Source organism: Oryctolagus cuniculus, chromosome 15 (assembly GCF_051225735.1).
Source record: "Oryctolagus cuniculus isolate XC-2025 breed Fujian yellow rabbit chromosome 15, ASM5122573v1, whole genome shotgun sequence".
Lineage (NCBI taxonomy): Eukaryota > Metazoa > Chordata > Mammalia > Lagomorpha > Leporidae > Oryctolagus > Oryctolagus cuniculus.
In genome coordinates this window covers 13,713,476-13,731,671 of record NC_142881.1, presented here as the reverse complement: position 1 = coordinate 13,731,671, position 18,196 = coordinate 13,713,476, and the positions used below count along the sequence as shown (strand labels likewise).

The window sequence follows — 18,196 nt, the reverse complement described above, 5'->3', positions numbered from 1 at the left end:
ACATTAGACATTTGAGTTGTTTCTATCTTGAGGTATTATAAATAGAGCTGCTAAGGAAATTCATATAAAGTCTGTTATGGACATATGTTTATATATCTTGAGCAAATATTCTGGAACTGCTGGTTCATAAAGAATTTTTATAGGAAAATGCAAACTTTTGCAACTGTCTGTGAATTTGGCACTCCTACTAGCAATTGAATTGTTCCATCTTTGTTATGGTCAGATTTTTGCCTTTTTCTGAGTGCCCATGGTATTTCATTATGGCATTAAGTGACATTTCTCTGAAGAATAAAGACACTGGGGCCAGCACTGTGGCACAGTGAATAAAGCCAATGTCTGCAGTGCCAACATTCCATATGAGTGCCAGTTCCCGACTACCGATCCAGCTCTCTGCTATGACCTGGGAAACAGTGGAAGATGGTCCAAGTCCTTGGGCCCCTGCACCCACATGGGAGACCCAGAGGAGGCTCCTGGCTCCTGGCTTTGGATCAGCACAGCTCTGTCCATTGCAGCCAATTGGGGAGTGAACAGCAGATGGTAGACCTTTCTCTCTCTGCCTTTCCTCATTTCTCTGTGTTACTCTGCCTTTCAAATAAATAAATAAAAGACATTGCATGCTTATTTCCCATTCACATATCTTACTTACAAAGTGGTTGTTTAAATTCTTTGGCTATGTTGTATTATGTGTCTTATTATCAATTTGTAAGAGTATTTTCCATATTCTAGATGTACATCCTTGTTTAGTAAATTTATTGTAGTATATTTCCATGTCTCTGGTCTGCCTTTTCCTTTTCTTAATAAAATCTTTTAAAGAGTAGCATTTCTAAAAAAAAAAAAAAAAAAAAAAAAAAAAAAGTAGAGTTTCCAATTTTAGCTGTTTCATTTAGGTCTATGACTGTCAGTACTTTAAATAAGCCATTCCATTGTCTTCTGGGTTGCTGGTTTCACTGATAAGTCTGCAGTCATTCTTACCTTTGTTTTTCTTGAGCATGACATAATTTCCCCCTGCCTGCCATGGGTCTTAATGATTTTTTAATCGTAGGTTTCACAAATTTTTAAAATTTATAAATCTTTCTATTTGAAAGGGAGGGAGAGATAGCACTCCCATCATCTGGTTCATTCTCCAAATGCCTGCAACAGCCAAGGCTAGACTGGGGCTGAAACTAGGATCTGGGAATGCAATCCAAGCCACCCATATGGATTTCAGGAACCCAATTACTAGAGCCATCACTGCTTCCTCCAAGTGTCCAAATTAGCATTAACATGGAGTCAGAAGCCAGAGCCTGGAATCAAACCCAGGTTCTCTGATGTGGGGTGCAAATGCTTCAACCACCAGGCTAAATGCCCACTTCTGGTTTTAGCAACTTTACTATGTTGTAAATTTGTGTTGTTTGCACTGGATTTATGCTGCTTAGGATTCTTTAGTTTCTTGGATATGTGGATTCATGTTTTAAAAATCAATATTGGATGTCCTTAGTCATTATTTCTTCAAATATTGTATTTGACACTTTCCCCCAGAACTCCATTTATGTGTATTAAAATGTTTATTATTATACAGGCCACCAAGATTCTTCAATTTTTCTGCACTTTTTTTCTGTCTCCAGTATGGGCAATTTCTATTTCCTTAGCTTCAGTTTTCTGATCTATTGTTTTTTTATTGTATTATTTTTTCTATTAAATCCATGCTTTATATTTTCTGTTTCTCATTATGTTTATATATATATATTTTTTTTTTTTGGACAGGCAGAGTGGACAGTGAGAGAGAGACAGAGAGAAAGGTCTTCCTTTTCTGTTGGTTCACCTCCCAATGGCCGCTGCAGCTGGCGCAGGAGCCAGTTGCTTTTCCTGGTCCCCCATGTGGGTGCAGGGCCCAAGGACCTGGGCCATCCTCCACTGCACCCCCAGGCCACAGCAGAGAGCTGGACTGGAAGAGGAGCAACCGGGACAGAATCCAGCACCCCGACTGGGACTAGAACCCAGGGTGCCAGCTCCACAGGTGGAGGATTAGCCTATTGAGCTGTGGCACCAGCCTATATTTTCTTTAAATCTTGAATATATTTATAGTGTCTTGAAGTTCTTGTCTGCTAATTTTATCATCTCTATCAATTCTAGACCTTTTTATTTAAGCTGATAAATCATATCTTCTTTGCCTGCCTAATAATTTATGATTGGGTTCTGAACACTAATAATTTTACAGTAATTTTCTTTCTGTTATTGTTGTAAGGGTAGACAGTTAATTTACTTGCAGATCCACTTGATGTGAGGTTTGTTGTTACGTTTTAAGGCAGGTTGAGATTAGTCTTTACTCAAAGGTTATTTCAGTCCTCTTGCTAAGGCATGGCCCTTTATTATTCTTACTGAATGCTCTCTGATCATTCAATGGAAGTTCTAACTCTGTTGGACTGAACGTCTCCCACTCATGTGTGAGCTCCAGGAATTGTTTAGTTGTTCTTCCCCTAATGGGTACTGTACAACCAGTCTTGTGGAATCTTATTCTTTCCCTGTGTAGCTTAGCCTTCATCCTAAGCCTCAAGTGGAACCAGTTTCCCGAGCTTTTCGCCGCTGAAATTTCCTCTTCTCCAGTAAACCACTCCACCAATTCCAGCTACATTATCCTCCCTGAACTCTGATTTCTGCCTCCTCAACTCAGTAAGTCCAACCTGATTTGCTTAGGCCTCCTTCTTTGTGCTAGGATCCAAGAAGTATCTCTAGGTAGGTAACTTGGAGTGTTTAGCTATGTCATCTCTTTCTTTCTTTCTTTTTATCTGTTACAGTCTTGAGATGCCTAATGTCTAATTTCTGAAAACTCTTGATTCATGTATTTATGGTAAAAGGGAAAGTCTGATAGAATTTGTTCTGTCATGGTTAGAAGCAGTTATCCCTATGCATGTAATCTTTAATGTTTATTTATTTATCTTACTCTGCTTTTCAGAAAGAGAGAGAGAGAGAAAGAGAGAGAGAGAGAAAGAGAATCTTCTATCTGCTGGTTCACTCCCCAGATACCCTCCACAGCCAGGGCTGAGCCAGACTGAAGTCAGGAGCTCAGGGTTCTGTCTGGCTCTCGCACATAGGTGGCAGGGATCCGTGTATTTGAGCCATCATGTGTCTACTCCCAGGATGCATTAGCAGGAAACTGGATTGTAAGCAGAGAAGCTGGGATGTGAACCGGCTCTCCAATATGGAATGCAGGTGCTCCAAGTGGCAGCTTAATTTACTGCACTGCAGTGCCCACCCCATTATGCTTATAATTGTTAAAACAGACTTTGCTACTTGCCTTGCAGGTTGATCGTGAAGTGCATATAGTATGACAGCTTCTACCTTAGCTCACCCCTCTGAGTCTATCAATATTAATTATTGGGTGTACAAAAATTCTCAGGAATGCATAGAAAATATTTTGAAAAAAACTGCTAATATTGTCGTATTTTCCCTTTATTGTTTTCCTTTCTCTTTTGAACTTTTCCTCTTTCATTACTCTTTGCAGTATTCATGCTGTGATATCTGTGTCTGTTGAATTTTGCATTTCTATTTATTTGCTCTGCTGCCTTCTCAGTAACATTTGGAAAAGTCTTATCTCATTCTTTAAGCACAATATAATTGCTTCCATTCCAAGCCCTTTGAGAGTTCCTATTTTGAAAGGAATTCAGAGTGCCTGGAAAATTAGGTAAGTGGCTGTACAACAGGGTAGGTCAAGTTGTAAGCTTCAGAGAAGCTAAATGGATCTGAAAAGCCTCATTTGTGATGTTAAGTAAAAGAAACTTGACCTAGAATTGTGCTATCCAATGCAGTAACTGCTAACCACATGTGACCATTGGCCATTTTGCTGTATGACTACTGCCATATGTTGAAATGACAATATTATATATACTAGATTATATCAATGCTTAAAATTAATTTCACAAGGGCCACACTGGCGTGGTAGGCTAAACCTCCACTTGTGGCGCTGGCATCCCATATGGATGCCTGTTCATTTCCCGGCTGCTTCTCTTCTGATTTGGCTCTCTGCTTACCACCTGGGAAAGCAGTAGAAGATGGCCCAAGTGCTTAGACCTCTGCACCCACATGTGAGACCTGGAATGTGAGACCTCAGAGGAGCCATTGAGGTCATATGGGGAGTGAACCAGCATATGGAAGACCTTTCTCTGTCTCTCCCTCTCTCTGTCTGTAACTCTATCTCTCACATAAATAAATTTTTAAAAACTTAAAAAATTAATCTTATATATTTCTTTTTACACAGTTTAATTTGGCTGGTATTACATTCCTTTTTTTTTTTTTTTTTTTTTTAGAGTTAGATAGTGAGAGAGATAGACAGAGAGAAAGGTCTTCCTTCCGTTGGTTCACCCCTCAAATGGCTGCCATGGCCAGAGCTACGCCGATCCGAAGCCAGGAACCAGGTACTTATTCCTGGTCTCCAATGCGGGTGCAGGCACCCAAGCACTTGTGCCATCCTCCACTGCCCCCGCCCCAGGCCACAGCAGAGAGCTGGACTGGAAGAGGAACAATCAGAACTAGAACTCGGCACCCATGTGGGAATCCGGCTCCACAAGGCAGAGGATTAACCAAGTGAGTCACGGCACCGGCCCCTTGTATTATATTCCTATTGGGCAGTGCTGTTCTAAAAAGCATGGAGGTGGGAAAGCCTAGTCTGGGATTTTAAGAAAGACAGTATCATGGACAGTCTGCATTTTACAACTCGCTTTCTGGCAGTATGTAGGGGGCAGAGACAAGAGGGGACTGTCTGAAGATAAGGAGTGGAGTGAGAAGACTACGGTTATGGCCCAGGAAATAAATTAGTGTCAAATTCAGTGTCACAAAAGTTATGTTTCTATGTGATAAAAATTTCCACTTGTACAGGAGAGGTAGGAATGCAAAACAATAGATTATACAAAAGCGTGCATATGAGCTTGTTTTGAAAACAACATACCACATGCATACACACCAACACTCACAGCTCTTACTATATTCATTCTTGTGCATGTTTTAAATCAATTCTAGATTAACATAGTCTGAAAAACCATGGCCTTCTGTGGATTGACACAAACAAGTTATTTGGAACTGGTGGAAATAATTTGTCCCTCTATGCTTAGCTCTGCTACCTACCACCCTTGTATCCCTGAGAAGGTAACTTAAACTCTGAGTTTCAATGTCTTTGAAAGAAAAATAGCTAAGATTCCACAGGTTTTGTGGGAGATTAAATACAAAAGCTTCAGAAATATAGAAAACTAGATAATGAATGTGTTAAAAATTTTAGGTATGCTTGTTATCCTATTCCGCCAAGTAAATCACTTTCCTATCTACCAGAGAAGGCTTCACCATAACCATCCTGCCTGCATCTGGATCAGCTAGAGTCCTTGACATTGGCAGGATGGTTGCTCGGAAAGATGTGAAGCAAACACCCGGAGATCCTCATCACCTTTTTATGCTCAGGGAAATTCTGTATCCTCAGGTGAAAATGCCCTTCCCATCGCTGGCCCTGATGTTTGCCTGAGCCAGATAAGGAAAGTACAGGCCAGACTTTGTGAAGGTTATCTAAACGACACAGCTTTCTCTAACATGCTTGTTATCAGGGTACACAGGTGTTCTAGGACCTTTCTTTCTCTCACCCAAAGCTTGGTATCACAAAGTTGCCATAAGCAGCGTCCAAACATAAGTGAATATTTAACTCCTTTGCAAATATAACTAGATTTGAAACTTCCAAGTTTGGCATTTTCTATTTGTAAGCCCAAAGGTTATCAGGTCAGAGTTGAGTCAATGTAAAACCATGCTCTATGGAATCAGGGATATGGGATTTTTCTTCTATAAGATCCCACCTTTCAATGCCATGAGATCCGTGGGGAGGGCTGCCATGGCTCTGTCAACTCAGGGCCCACCTTCTGGCCTACAGTTCCAAGATGTGAGGAGCAACAGGGCCTGAAGGAAAGCAGAGCTCTGGCTGTCGCTCCCCTCACCACTGGTATTTGGAGTCTTCCAGAACATTGAAGTGCACCTGGGAGTCTGGGTAATGCGGAATGAATTTTTACTAAATATTGGTATATACGTGGCCTCATATTGTCTTGAAACAATGGTTGCCACCAGGGACTAAACTTTAAAATTCCCATAAAAATTCACAACCCATGATTGGGTGCTTGCTAGCTGAACCATTCTTAGAACTTGGAGAAATGGTATATAATCAATAATCCCTATTTGCTAAAATAATGTTAATTTCTATAATCCTGAAATCATAGTGACTTAAAATAAGGGAAGTTCATTTGTTGCTAATGAAAAACCACAAAATAGGTGTTCATGATTGCTGAGTGGCTTTCTTTTCAAAACCCAGGCTCCTCCTTGGGGTTCTGCCAGATTCAGTATATGGACTTTGAGATGGCTGTGCTTCTCTCCACCAAGCATGGGAGAGAAGGTCCATGGAAGACCATGTATGGGTTTTCAGGAACATAATTCAAACTGGTACCATCCATGTACTACTTATCAGTGCCAGCAGTGGGCCTGTGGCTCCATCTTCCTGCAAAGGAGGTTGGGGAATGGAGTCCAGTTCTATTTCCTGTAGGAAGTGGACAGCAATCTCTGCCACCTGTTATACAAATGGATACTCCCAGACAGCACACCAGTCATCTGAATGAAACCATGTGATAAAATTCCCTGCCCGTTAGGCAGAGTCATTCATTCAGAGCTCACATGATAGACTGCTGATTGTGTACCATGACCTTCATCCCCTTTATGTATTTGGGCAGCCAAATCTTCCTGACATATGCTAGGTTTTGAACCTGTTTCACTTTACAAAATACCTCCCCATAGACTCTAGTCTCTATCTCAGAATATGGCCCTAATTCCATAGTCTACATAAAATAAAGATTGCCCTAGTGATGGATTAAATTTTGTACCATCTTGAATGTCAATTTATAAACCTTGTGTAATTTCATAGTTCTCACAAATTTCAATTACTGCATAATACACCCAGAATGAACATTGGTTTCTATAGGGTCAACACAGTATGACCTCGACAGTACTATAGAGATGCAAGAATTCAGTTCTTGGAAGCTTCTGAGGATTTTTTTGTTTTTGTTGGTTTGGGGCTTGTTTTGCATAAAAGAGGCACAGGTAGTTGTTACTATAGCAATTATGCATAACAAATTGTTTCTCATATTCATTTCCTCATTTGTTCATTCATTCAATGGGGATGTGATGAGGGCCTCTTATGTAGATGCTTTGCTGAGACAAAAAGCCCAGAGAATTCCAGGCTTCTCTAAACCTGTGTCCCATAACTGATTGTCATGGATTTCAAAGGAGGGAAATTCTGAAGGGAGTACTTCCTAGATGGAAGAGAAGAACCAGTGTAGATAGAATAGGAGAAGTCTCCCTGAGAAGGGGCTAAAATTCAAGATCCAGAAGATAAAAATGTGCCCTGTCTTCCACCCATGGTATTCCTGTACTCCTTCCCTTCCATACTACTGCTAATATTTCCCTTGCCATTCTTGAATGATTTCATTCACAAATAGTTTGTTGAATTTTTTTCTTTACCTGTAAACTTTTACCAGGAACTAAATGAGGATTTGACCATTTTTGATCTACCAGTGTGGCAACTTTATATGATTCAATCCATATCTCTGGTATTATTCTATATCTATGACTATTGCTGAAGAGTTCAGTTCTATTAAAATTATGGTATCACTTTTCAGTCTTTTGTAAGAAGAAATTTTAATTTTGTTTACATTCTGCAAGAGTTTTATCTTTTTATCAATACATAGTAATTGTACCTATTTATGGGGTGGGATGTGATAACTCAAGGCATTCATACTGATGAAATCATGATAATTATCATCCCCATCTCATTATTTATGTTTGGAACCTTTGAGTTTCTCTTTTCTAATTCCTTATTAAATATAAGATATGTTATTGTGAAGTAGAGTCAAGCTACTGTGCTTTGCAACACTAGAACATATTCCTTCCATATAACTTTCTCTTGGTACCCATTATTCAAATAATATACCCCTATCCCACCCTCCCCAACTTCTGATAATCACTATTCTACCTTCAGATCTACTTATTTTCAAGCTTCTACATATGAGGGAGGTCATGTGATATTTGTCTGTGCCTGGCCTCCTTCATTAATATAGTGTCTTCCAGTTCTATCCATTTTGCAGCAAATGAATAATATTACATAGTGTATATATACCACCTTTTCTTTGTTTTTCTACTGATAGGCATCTACTTGGATCAGATCTTTTCTGTTGTCAATAGTGCTACAATAAATATGGACATATAAGTGCCTCTTTGGTATGTTGACTTCATTTCCTTGGATATATACCCACTGTGGGACAACATGACATCTGTATTAATTTACATTCCCAGCAACAGTGCTTAACAGTTCCTTTTGTCCACATCCTCACAAGCATTTGCTATTCTTTGTCTTTTTAATAATAAATGGAATGAGATGAAATCTCATTTTGATATGTCTTTCCCTGATGGATAATGATATTGAGTATGCTACAATATATTTTTGGGCATGTCTAGTTCTTCTTTTTAGAAATGTTTACTCAAGGGCCAGCGCCACTGCTCAATAGGCTAATCCTCCACCTTGGGGGGCCGGCACATGGGGTTCTAGTCCCGGTTGGGGCACCAGATTCTGTACCAGTTGCCCCTCTTCCAGTCCAGCTCTCTGCTGTGGCCTGGGAGGGCAGTGGAGGATGGCCCAAGTCCTTGGGCCCTGCACCCCATGGGAGACCAGGAGAAGCACCTGGCTCCTGGCTTTGGATCAGCGAGGTGCACTGGCCGCAGTGTGCTGGCTGCAGCGGCCATTGGAGGGTGAACCAACAGAAAAGGAAGACCTTTCTCTCTGTCTGTCTCTCTCTCTCACTGTCCACTCTGCCTGTCAAAAATAAAAAAAAGAAATGTTTATTCACATCATTTTCCCATTTTAAAATTAGATTTTTTGATATTAAGTTATTTGAATTCCTTATATACTCATATGGTGACTATCAATCCTGTATCAGATTAATAACTTGAAAACATTTTTCCATTCTGTAGGTTGTTTTTTTACTCTGTTGATTGTTTCCTGTGCTTTGCAGAAACTTCTTAGTTTTCTATAATCACATTTATATATTTTTGCCTTATAATTGCCTGTATTTGGGGGGTATTATCCATAAAATCATTGCCTTTACTAATGTCTTAGTGTTTCCACTATATTTTCTTCTGGTGGTTTCACAGTTTCAGGTCTCACATTTAGATCCTTGATCTATTTTGAATTGCTTTCTTTACATGGTGAGAGGTAGGAGTCAAGCTTCAACCTTTTGATTGTAAATATTCAGTTTTCCCAGAACCAGTTATTGAAGAAGCTGTCCATTCTCTCTTGTACCTTTTTGCATCTTTGTCAAAAATCAATTGACTGTAGATGCAAGGGTTTATTGTTCTCTGAATCTGTTTTATTTTTAAAAAAGATTTATTTATTCATTTGAAAGGCAGAGTTACAAAGAGGCAGAGGCAGAGAGAGAGGTCTTCCATCCACTGGTTCACTCTCCAGATGGCCCTAACGCCTGAAGCAGAGCTGAGCCAATCCAAAGCAAGGAGCCAGGAGCCTCCTCTGAGTCTCCCACATGGGTGCAGGGGCCCAAGGACTTAGGCCATCCTGCACTGCCCTCCCAGGCCGCAGCAGAGAGCTGGATGGGAAGTGGAGCAGCTGGGAACCAAACCAGCACCCACATGAGATGCCAGCACTGCAGGTGGCAGCCCCACCCAGTACACCACAGCTCCAGACCCTCCGCATCTGTTTTAGTACCAGGCTGTTTTGGTTGCTATCGTTCTGTATTGTCTTGAAATCAGATGTTGTGATGGCTAAAGCTTTCTTCTTTTTGCTCAAGATTGCTTTGGCTTTGGGGGCCTTTTATTTTCCCATGTGAATTTTGGGACTTTTTAAAAAATAGTTCTGTGAAGAGTGGTACTGGTATTTTAATGGGGATTGCATTGAATCTGTAACTTGCTTTGGACTTAGACATTTTAATATTGTAATTCTTCCAATTCATGAGCAGGGAGGTCTTTTACTTTTGGGGGTCCTCTTCCACTTCTTTTATTAGCACTTTATAATTTTCATTAAAAGTCCCTTTACTTCCTAGGTTACATTTCTTCCGAGATACTATAAGCTTTTGGTAGCTGTTGTGAAGGGGGGTGCTTTCATGACTGTTTCTCAATACATTTGTTACTGGTATGTAAAAGTGCTTCTGACTTTTATATGTTGATTTTATATTATAAAACTTTTATGAATTTATCAGTTCTATGTCCATCAGTTATTAGTCTAAAGGGTTTCCCTTTTGTTAGCTTCTTTTTGTGGGAAAAAAACTCCTTTTTTATAGTTTTTTGGTGGTGGTTGTTTCCCTATCTTGCTTGGTAACAGGAAATGCTAGCTTCATGGCATAAGTTTAGAAGGGCTCCTTTCCATCATTTTTTTGGAATTGTTTGAAAAAAATTAGTGTTAGTTCTTCCTTAAAAATTGTATAGAATTCAGGAGTGAAATCATCCGGTTCTGGACTTGTCTTTGACGGGAAACTTTTTATGACTGATTCAATCTCGTTATTTGTTTCTGATTTGCTCAGGTTTTTTTGTGTCTTCATGGTTCAGTTTTGGTAGGTTACATGTGTCCAACACATCCATTTCTTTCAGGGTTTCTAATTTGTTGGCCTATCATAGCAGTCCCTTGATATCCTTTGTATTGCTGTGGTATCAGTTTCAATAGTTCCCTGTTCACGTATAATTTTATGTATTTGAATCTCTTGTTCTTTCTTGGTTAGTCCAGCTAAAGATTTGTCAATTTGTTTACCTTTAAAAATGCAATACTTTGTTTCATTGATATTTGGTATAATTAGTCTGTATTTCATTCAGATTGAACTTCATTTATCTCTTTTATCCAATGATGAGGTTACTGATTCCACTGCTGGGTTCTCAGCAATGCCATTGATTCCTTTAGTTAATTTATTTATTCTTTGCTTTGTGTTATTGTTGAGGAATAAATTAATTCTGTGGACTATCAAAGTAAAACATCAGGTGCTATAGTAGAGGAGTGAGCTCTTTGGAGAACGGCTTCTATTTCACTGTTTCTGAGTGAAAACCAAGGTTCTACAAAAACTACATGAGCTACTGAGCTGTTAGTATTTGCTTGCAAAACTGTTGCTATCAAATCTGGGAAGAGAGTTTAGCGTCACACTTAACCCACAGACCGACACAGAGAATTATAAACTACAAAAAAAGTGGAAAGACTACATATTTAGCTACAGTGACATGATGGCAATTTTGAGCATTATATAATGACATTGGAAGAGAAATTTCCATTATCTACCACATTCTGATCTTCCCACAAGTACTTGCAAAATGTCATGTATTCTATCAATCTAGCTTTATCTGTGAATAAAATTAGAAATAGATCCTTGGAAATTTCTCTCTTTTCATGCCACTTTTCCACAGTACTGCTCAAAAAGAGATAAGGTTCGCCTATAAAAAAAAAAAAAAAGGCCTTCCGGTGATCTGGTTGTGCTCGGAAACTGCAGAACTGCCACGGTGAGTCGGGAGCAGGTTTTGCAGGGCTAGTTTATCAGAATTGTCTGTTTTCCCCCAGAGGTACAGATGAACTTGCATTGTGCCAATCTTTTCAAAATGTATGTAGCCAGACCTAATCATGTTGTTGACTTTATGCAGATGCTGCTGTTTTGGAGTATTTCACTGCTGCTAGGCGTGGTAGCAGGTAAGAAAAAATACATGGAGCTGGGAGAGACTCACTGCTCAGTCCTTCCAAGAAGGCATGGGATTGCTGCGTTGACTCCTGCAGGAGACAGATGGGTAAAAGGAGGGTGCCTGGGGAAGAACACAGGCAATTTGAGAAAGGCTGTGGGTCAAGCTCTAAGACACCCTGTTAAAGTTCAGATAAACAACTAATATTCCAGACAAACATCAAAATGTGTCAATTTTGTGCCAAAAAATATCTGTTGTTTATCTGAAATTCAGTCTTGTTTTTTGTTTTGGTTTTGGTTGCAGCGTCTAGCAACCTTCACTTGGAGTCAAGTGAAGGGTTTGAACCATGTGTCTGCCGCCTACAACAATAGTACCCTGAGCAAATTCCATACCTCTCTGTACTGGGGTATCTTTTTATGAAATGCGAATGACATCACCCCTTTCATGGGATGGTTGTGAGGCTTACGTAAGATAAGTAAATCACTGGGCCCAGCACTGGGCACATGGTAAGTGCCCCTGTAAGAGCAGCTACTCTTACTCCGGTTGTGAGTGTAGATTTTATCATCCTCAGGAACCCTTCCAATAGTTCTTCCTTTGTGTGGTAATAGCCAAGCATAGGGTTATGGCAAAGCATGAATCTTGTTAGACTGTTTCTGATCAGCTTCTTCACCCAGGCACCCAGGAGAGGCTCACACATAGACAACTAAACGTTTAGTCAGGGTAGCAATATGAGCTGGTGGTCCTTGCCTGACACAGTATCTCCAGCCAAAGACCAAAACCACATGACTAGAGACAAGGCTGCGCCACTCTTGGGCACCACTAACTCATGACTCAAGGAAGACACACAGGTGAGGACTAAAATGAGCCTCTGGACGGGGCTGAGCAGACACAGAGGGAATGAGGTGACCTGCGGAGCGATTGCCTGTCTTTCGCGGAGCCTTGGTCTCCTGGGGCTTCTCTGAGTGGAGATTAGGAGGGTGTTCGGGAAGCAGAGGATGCAAATCTGCTACAAAACATAACTGAACTCCTATTTTGGCTGAGAGACTATGACAAAGAGCACTCTGGTCAAACTGATATCTTCCAATCACTTCTGGGTAACTGCAGGAAGTGAAATCTGCTACGACAGACTCGGCTGCTTCAGTGATGATGTCCCGTGGGCAGGCACTGCAGAGAGACCCATCAAAACCCTGCCCGAGGACCCGAAACATGTCAACACTCGCTTCCTCCTGTACACAAATGAGAACCAAGACAGCTACCAGGTAAGAACGCTCACTGTTTCCGTGACTGAGTGCCAGCTGTTTCATGGAATTACAATTCTAAAAACTCAAGTCTTCTAGAGAGACAATCAGGTCATGCAGTCAATTTCTAACGTTGAAGAATTTCAGGGCAGTGTACTTAAGTATTATTTTATGTAACTTGTTCATAACAGTCCACTAATTTCATATTCTTCTTGTGCTATGTACAGATTACCATTACAAAAATATTCCAAATATGGGGCTTTACATATATAAGATATATGTGTATTTCTATTATGATTTATATGTAGAGAGGGTCTCCAACTTATGATTATCTGACTTAATGATTTTTTTGTTTACTTTGGGATTGTGTGAAGCCAACATGTATTCAATAGAACCTGTACTTTTATTTTAACGATTTGATTTATTTGTTTGAGAGACAGAGTTACAGACGGAGAGAGGGAGAGACAGAGAGAAAGGAGTTCCACCTGCTGGTTCACTCCCTAGATGGCTGCAACAGCCAGGGGTGGTCTAGGCTGAAACCAGGAGCCTGATTCCAGGAGTTTCTTCTGGGTCTTCCACGTAGATGCAGGGGCCCCAGCACTTGGGCCATCTCCCACTGCTTTCCCAAGCCATAAGCAGAGAGCTGGATTGGAAGAGGAGCAGCCGGGACATGAACCAGCACCCACGTGGTATGCAGGCACCACAGGCAGAAGCTTAGCTTACTACACCACAATGCTGGCCCCATGTACTTTGAATTTTATTCTCTCTCATGGTGCTGGGCAGCTTCAGTGAGCCATAGCTCCCAGTCAGCCACATGATCATGGGAGTAAACATCCTCACCACCGTATCAGGGCAGACCTGTTATTCCAAGCTGAAAAACTGAAAACATTTTAAGATGACAGGAAAGTAGCAGCTTAGCAGTGCTTGTGGATAGCTGGGCTGTGAGGGGAGAATCCTTATTCACAAGACTCCTGACTCCCAGCAGCCTCTTCTCTCCCATCCCTCCTACGTACATGTGGTTCTGGTAAATATTACGGGAGACTTGACCTGAAACACTTCTCTCCCCAAAACAGGAACTCACTGCAGACGCATCAACGATCAAAAACTCCAATTTCAAAACAAATAGAAAAACCCGCTTCATCATTCATGGATTCATAGACAAGGGGGAAGAGAGCTGGCTGCATGATCTGTGCAAGGTGAGACGCGGTCATCTCTCTCCTTTTTTTTTAAGTGGTATGTAAATCACTCTTTTTAAATTTTTTTAAAATTTATTTGAAAGGCAAACTTTACTGAGAAAGAGGGAGAGACAGAGAGAGACAGAGAGATCTTCCATATGCTGATTCATTCCCAAATGGCAGCAATGGCCAGAGCTGGGCCTGTCCAAAGCCAGGAGCCAGGAACCTCCTCCGGGTCTCCCATGTGGGTGCAGGGTCCCAGGGACCTGGCCAACTTCCTCTGCTCTCCCAGGCCATCAGCAGGGAGCTGGATCAGAAGTGGAGCAGCTGGGACTGCAACCGGCACCCATATGGGATGCCAGCATACCCACACGGGATGCTGGCCCTAACCTGGTCATCTCTTAAGGGAAAGTTGTTTCAGCAGTGATAACTAACCAATAACACAGTGGGCCCACCAAGGAGGACAGATGTTGGTCACTACAACTCTCGACCCGGGTTTCCAGGGGAACTCTAGGAGGTGCTGGTGATAGAAGAGGCCTGAGACTGCCAGGACAGTGAGGTTTCAGGCATTTGGAGGCTCCAGGGCAAAGCCCTCTATTAGTAACTAATACAGCAATATCTCCAAAGTTTTGCAACTAAAGCTTCAGTACAGATGCACACCAACTCATCAAGGCTGCTATTTTTCTACTAGCTTTTAATTTCCCTTGTGAAGAGCCAAGACATCTCATTTTCTTGAAATAATCTTTTTTTTTCCTCAATTTTTCCTTGCTACTCTTTGGTCTCCTTTGGTATCAATATCTAGGAAATCTGTGATGGTTTTCATTTCCAGCTTCTGTTGTTTCAACCACAACGATTCTATTTTCTTTAATTTGCCTTTGGCTCTGTGCCTTGTAATAATGAAGAATTAAAGACAGAAAATCCAATAAAATGAATTGTCCTATAACTGCTAGTGCTTGAGGATCATTATATTGACTCAATTATTTGTGTATTTATTCATGTCTTCATCAAATTTCTGTGGTCAGCTGTGGCACAAAGCTGTAATCATTTATCCAGAGAAGTCAAGAAAAAGACTCAATGATCCTCCTACACCCATTTAATTTTTGCCTTGTCTTTGACTCAAGCAAAAGGCTGAGCCAAATCAGCTCCCAAGTGTATCCATATGTCCTGAAGACTAATGAACATAGTAGAGTCTGTTCATTTCTCAAGCTTAAGAATAATCAGTAAAACCATAACTTGCCTTTAGAAGAAATTTAAATCTGATGATTACTGGGGGGAGGTAGTAATAGATTTCTGTAAAGCAGTGAAGAAAAAAATGTAATTCTCAGTTTAAAAGAAATATGTGTTTTTTAGATTTGGATACACTATTTATAAGGTGCCCAAAGGCGATTGTCTCACTTGCATTGGATTTGATTTGGCTTTGTTAATGCTGTTGCATTGTGATAGTGAAATGAATGTGTTAAGCTAGAAAGTTAAAGTTCCTAGATTCCAATCTTGACCCTATTCTTAGCTACCTATGATACCAGCAAAGCAGGGTGCAGAGTCTGGGATGTTAGCAGTGCCATGTCCTTTGCACAATTGTATGCAGCTATCTTAAGGCAGCCAAACAGATTCACTTTGTCTACTTAGGACAACCATTTCATTCTTGGGAGTTTTCCTTCTATACAATAAGCAGTGGAGGTGAGTCCTAACATTGCCTCATTATTCTCATGTTCTTTTTGGCAAATAGTGGGGTATATACAAACACACTAAAAAAAGCAAAATTTCTGCCAGAACTAACATTTATGGAAACTGCATCAGAGAGGTTTCCAGTAGATAGCTGCGAGTCTACACTTTGAGATGAAAAAACTCTTCGGTGATGTCTGCCCAGCATGGAAAAGCATGTTCCTTTACCTTCTACGTATTTATAATTTAAGCATTTCTAGTCTTTCATTCACTCAGCATGTTTTTGAGCACCCACTACTATGTGCCAGAGACTCTTCTAGGCACTGAGGTTATTGCCAGGAAGGCAGACAATGTTCCCAACTATATTTTAGTCTTATTAATAGCTTTTACAATGTTCTGATGAGACAACTCATTATATCACAGCTTCTGTATCTCTTCGCTGAATCAAGAGTCTGTGCATCTATGGAAACAGAAATCCCAGTTCCTACAGTGACCAAACCCCATTTGGAGTCAACATTAAACTTCACCAGGGAGTCCGTATCCACAGGAGTCGGGGCGTTCTATTCATTGCTTTGAGGTTAATGACATACTTTATAGGTCAAAGGGAATTTCTCCTGGTCCGTAAATGTGTTTATTAGTAGTTAACAAAGACGCTGAATTGCTTGCCTGTTTGTTGTGTCTCTCCCATCAGAACCTGTTTCAGGTGGAAAGTGTGAACTGCATCTGTGTGGACTGGAAGGGGGGCTCCCGCACTACGTACTCGCAGGCCACCCAGAACGTCCGGATTGTCGGGGCGGAAGTGGCGTATTTAGTTAACGCTCTTCAGGTAACTACGTCTGGGTTATATAAAAGCCCACACACATTGCTGTCTAAATTCTTTAAAAAAGAAAAAAAGCTGTAGGTTTGATGTTGATAAAGACATCGTTCCACTAACATATGACTTTACCCTAAGTTGAAAAGAAAAATGCAAAGAAATCTCAGTTTGGGTTCATCAATAGCTCTATTTAAGTCATCAAATCAATTAAGCAACTATGTATGTTGTTTTTACTGAATTGTTTTAATTTTTCCAGTTACTACCAAGTTGACATGACAAGGTCAATCTCAAGATTAAACTAGTTTTTAAGAGAACTAAAATGATAACAAGCTAGCCTTGAATAACTAAAAATACAGAACATATTAAACATGAATGTTCTCAAGTCATTTCTTCTTTACTGCTCTGTAACCCAAACACCTGCTCTGTCATCCCTGTAACAGCTTACCATGTCCTTCAAGGATTCTTTCTACATGGAAATGGAATGAAATAGAACCTGTTTTAAACCATTTAGAAATTAAACCCATTTCTACTTTTAATTATAACTCTAAAGGGAAAACTGTCATGGAAATCTATTGCTTTGAAGGAACAGTGTGTCTTCTTAAATTCGAAGTTTGCAGATTCTTCTCTGTGCACAGCTTGAATGCTTAAACACTTGAAAACATTTTGAAAAGATTTTCTTTCCAACAGTCAGCGATTGGGTACTCACCATCCAATGTGCATCTAATTGGCCACAGCCTGGGTTCCCATGTTGCTGGGGAGGCCGGAAGAAGGACCAATGGGGCCATTGGACGGATCACAGGTTGGTCAAAACTGTGGAAACTGCAACATTAGACTACATGTAGCCTATAGAGATCTGAAAGGAAATACAGAAGAAAAATTAGGATCAGCCTGCTTTGTACCTCCACAAAGTTTCTGAATTGGGCTGTACTTTGTGAAATTTTCATTGATACGGATATTTGCTCCACATTGCCCAGTGTAACATCTAAAAACCCTGCCTTTTTCTAAAATACGAATTAAAATCATCTCTAGATCTTACTCAAGTCTGTTTCCTCAGTGGCAAGTTTCATGAAAAGCTAAATACCATTAGCTAGAATAAATCGAATTAAACCCAAAGAGCTTAATATTGACAATTAATTGTATTCTGCTTCAGTAGCAATAGCTAATGAGCCCAAACCTCCTCAGCCACAACAGAGCTGTGGGAAGGGGGAAGGTAGTCAAACTGCTATGGGCTGCCAGTTCTCAGATTTAAAATGGTATTTTCCAAACCTCAGACTGGCTGCATTCAGCCACTGGCAGATCATGTTGGCTACTCAGGCTCTGAAACAACTGTGTAACCTTCAAGGAAAGACTTGGCGAGCGTGGATCTTTACAATGAACACAGCCCTCCTATATTTTCCGGCTTTCTGTCCTGACCTGGTGGTTCTCTTTTTAATATTTTACATAAGTTGGTTACATGTGGATTTGGAGAAGCATCTGGAATGTGTACCCATTAATTTGCCAAAGAGAAGGTCTACACGGATTGTTATTTCCTGTGTGTGTGTGTCACGGCCTGTGCAGCCAGGCACTGTGCCATCAAAGCTGGGACTCTGTGGCCGGGAAAG

At 40.6% G+C, this 18,196-nt stretch overlaps 1 protein-coding gene across 4 annotated transcripts in view; it reads left to right on the top strand.

Moving 5' to 3' along the window:
• LOC100339265 (pancreatic triacylglycerol lipase) overlaps window positions 1-18,196 on the top strand; it is a 101,293-nt gene that overhangs the window by 70,172 nt on the left and 12,925 nt on the right. The window contains exons 1-6 of one of the 4 annotated variants that reach the window (XM_089313970.1): window positions 11,500-11,535; window positions 11,674-11,719; window positions 12,811-12,965; window positions 14,018-14,140; window positions 16,473-16,607; window positions 17,283-17,394. In XM_089313970.1, coding sequence (XP_089170096.1) covers window positions 11,674-11,719; window positions 12,811-12,965; window positions 14,018-14,140; window positions 16,473-16,607; window positions 17,283-17,394 — 571 coding nt within the window. In that variant the 5' untranslated portion in view covers window positions 11,500-11,535. Of the gene's footprint in view, window positions 1-11,499; window positions 11,596-11,667; window positions 11,720-12,810; window positions 12,966-14,017; window positions 14,141-16,472; window positions 16,608-17,282; window positions 17,395-18,196 lie in introns of those variants that run through there. The other 3 variants (XM_089313971.1, XM_008270572.5, XM_089313969.1) reach the window with 3 other exon arrangements.